Source organism: Coturnix japonica, chromosome 2, assembly GCF_001577835.2.
Source record: "Coturnix japonica isolate 7356 chromosome 2, Coturnix japonica 2.1, whole genome shotgun sequence".
Lineage (NCBI taxonomy): Eukaryota > Metazoa > Chordata > Aves > Galliformes > Phasianidae > Coturnix > Coturnix japonica.
This window is the reverse complement of record NC_029517.1, coordinates 95477092-95479230: the sequence shown is the minus strand read 5'-3', so window position 1 is coordinate 95479230 and position 2139 is coordinate 95477092. Positions and strand designations below refer to the sequence as shown.

At 50.4% G+C, this 2139-nt stretch overlaps 1 protein-coding gene across 1 annotated transcript in view; it reads right to left on the bottom strand.

Moving 5' to 3' along the window:
* LOC107310136 (rho GTPase-activating protein 32-like) overlaps positions 1 to 2139 on the bottom strand; it is a 30443-nt gene that overhangs the window by 19171 nt on the left and 9133 nt on the right. The window contains exon 15 of the mRNA XM_015855501.2: positions 1997 to 2139. Within this exon, the coding sequence (XP_015710987.2) occupies positions 1997 to 2139 (143 nt within the window). The remainder of the gene's footprint in view (positions 1 to 1996) is intronic.

The window sequence follows — 2139 nt, the reverse complement described above, 5'->3', positions numbered from 1 at the left end:
ATTTGCTTCCGGGGCCCTCCTTCAACTCACTGTGCTAACACTCATGATTCAAATTACACAGAAATCCTAGCAGAAGTTCTCGGTGAGAACTGCACCTAACATTCCTCCTTCTACAAGCAAACAGGGCCAACACGTGGTCGTAAAAATGCATTCATCAAAGAGAAGCAGAGATGGCACGGCAGGACAGACATACTCGGTGTGCACGTTTGAAGTCATTTGAGAACCTAGTCGTTCTTGCTGCAGGACGCCTGACTTCTGTTAAAAGCTGAACGGTCCCCAGAACACCTGTTTCCATCAGCTGCCACCATCCAAAACAGCCAGCCTTCTTGAGGTCACCTGGCCCAGACATCCCTTTTGCTCTACACTTGATTTCTGCAAGAGAGACAGGAGCTCGGCATGCACACCATCCTTCCAACACCCCATTCCAGCAGCGAGGGATCACAGCACTGGCACAGCTGAAACAAAATGGGTGTGCGAGTTTCCTGTTAGCACTCAGTGTGATTGGTTAAGCTTGGAAGCAGGACTTGAACAAGGAAAGCTTCTCAGCTCCTTGTAAGGCACTAAGTGATGGGATGATTTCCCATACCTGCTGAAATCCTGACCTCTGCCACAGGTGGCTGAGTGACACAAAAGCTGTGTCCTTGGTTCCTAGCCTTACCTTCTCATGCCGTTCATCTTCCTCTGCAGCTCCTGCTCTGAAGAGTCTTCTTATGTTCCCACATGACAGGAAGAAAATGAAGACACAACCCCTGCCACCAAGGTCAGCTCTGCAGCACACGTTACCTGAGGAGCACTTGGCTACTCATGCAAACTGCACAGTGCCAGGAAGATTGTTACATGTTGCACTTCTTCTTCTCCTGGCTCAGAAATTAAATTTTCTACCTAGAAAATGGAAAACAAACAAACAAGCAAACAAAAAACAACAACAACAAAAAACACCTCACCTGACATAAAGGAGACATGATTGTTACTATGGAATTCCGGAGGGCAAGGTATTTGCCCTCTCTATGAAGAAGCTGACTGCAAAGGACTAAGAACAGCCACGATCACGTTGAGAACTTGCGGGTAAAATTCGGGACTGAACCAATAATGGGCTTCTGGAGGTGAGGGTCTGCTCCAGGCCGCCTGGTCAAGGGAGCCTGTTGATGGGCCCTGCTTACTGCAGCTACCAGAAGCACCGCGCTCACTGACTCTCAACTTGATGGGGGATTCCAGTCAGGCTGGGAAATCAGCATGGCTGGCTGCAAGCTGTCTGAGAGACTGCTGGACTGCACTGGGAATAACTTTGTGGGCCAAGCATTAAGCACACCAAGCAGAAGGGAAGCATTACTGGACATGCTGCACAGCAGGGGTTAAGACTGGAGGTGGTCAGGGCTGTAGTGACCATGCCCTCCTAGAGTTCCTCATCTCAAGGAATGCGGGCCTGGCAAAAAGCAAAGTCAGGACCCTGAGCTTCAGGAGAGTCAGCTGCAGGCTGTTCAAAGAATTCTTGGACGAGAGACACTGGAAAACTGTTCTTAGGGGCAAAGGAATGGAAAAGAGATGGTAACTTTCTCAGAAAACCTTTCTCAGAGCTGGAGCTCTGAGCTCCATCCCGACCACACGAAACACAGCAGAGGAGGCAGGAAAGCAGCATGGCTGAACCTGCTGGTTACAGGGAGCAACAAGAAGGAAATGGAGAAACAGCGGAAACGGAGACATGCAGCCTGGTCGCTTTGGTGGCCTTCTACAGTGGAGTGACAGCATCAGTAGGGAAAGGAAAAGCAACTGACATCACTCAGCCAGACTTTTGCAAGGCCTTCGATGTTGAGCAAGTTTCCTGTTAGAACTCAGTGTGAACAAATCTACCACTGAGCAACACCCTGAGCCCCCACTCACCTCAGCAGAGGTCAGCCTGCACCCCAGCCTTCCGCCTATCCACGTGCACATGCACACCCATGCACCACTTCGTGTGTCCTCATTTGCATTTACAGACGTCTGCAAACCATCCCCTTACCTGCCAGCACCACGAGTTCTTCTTCGGAAGGCTCCCTGTCACTGCTCTGCAGTTGGTGTTTTGCCGCAGGGGATGGTCTGCGCAGACATAGGCAGGAACACCAACTGCCAGCTGGTGATTCTTTCTTCTTTCTGGAAGAGCGT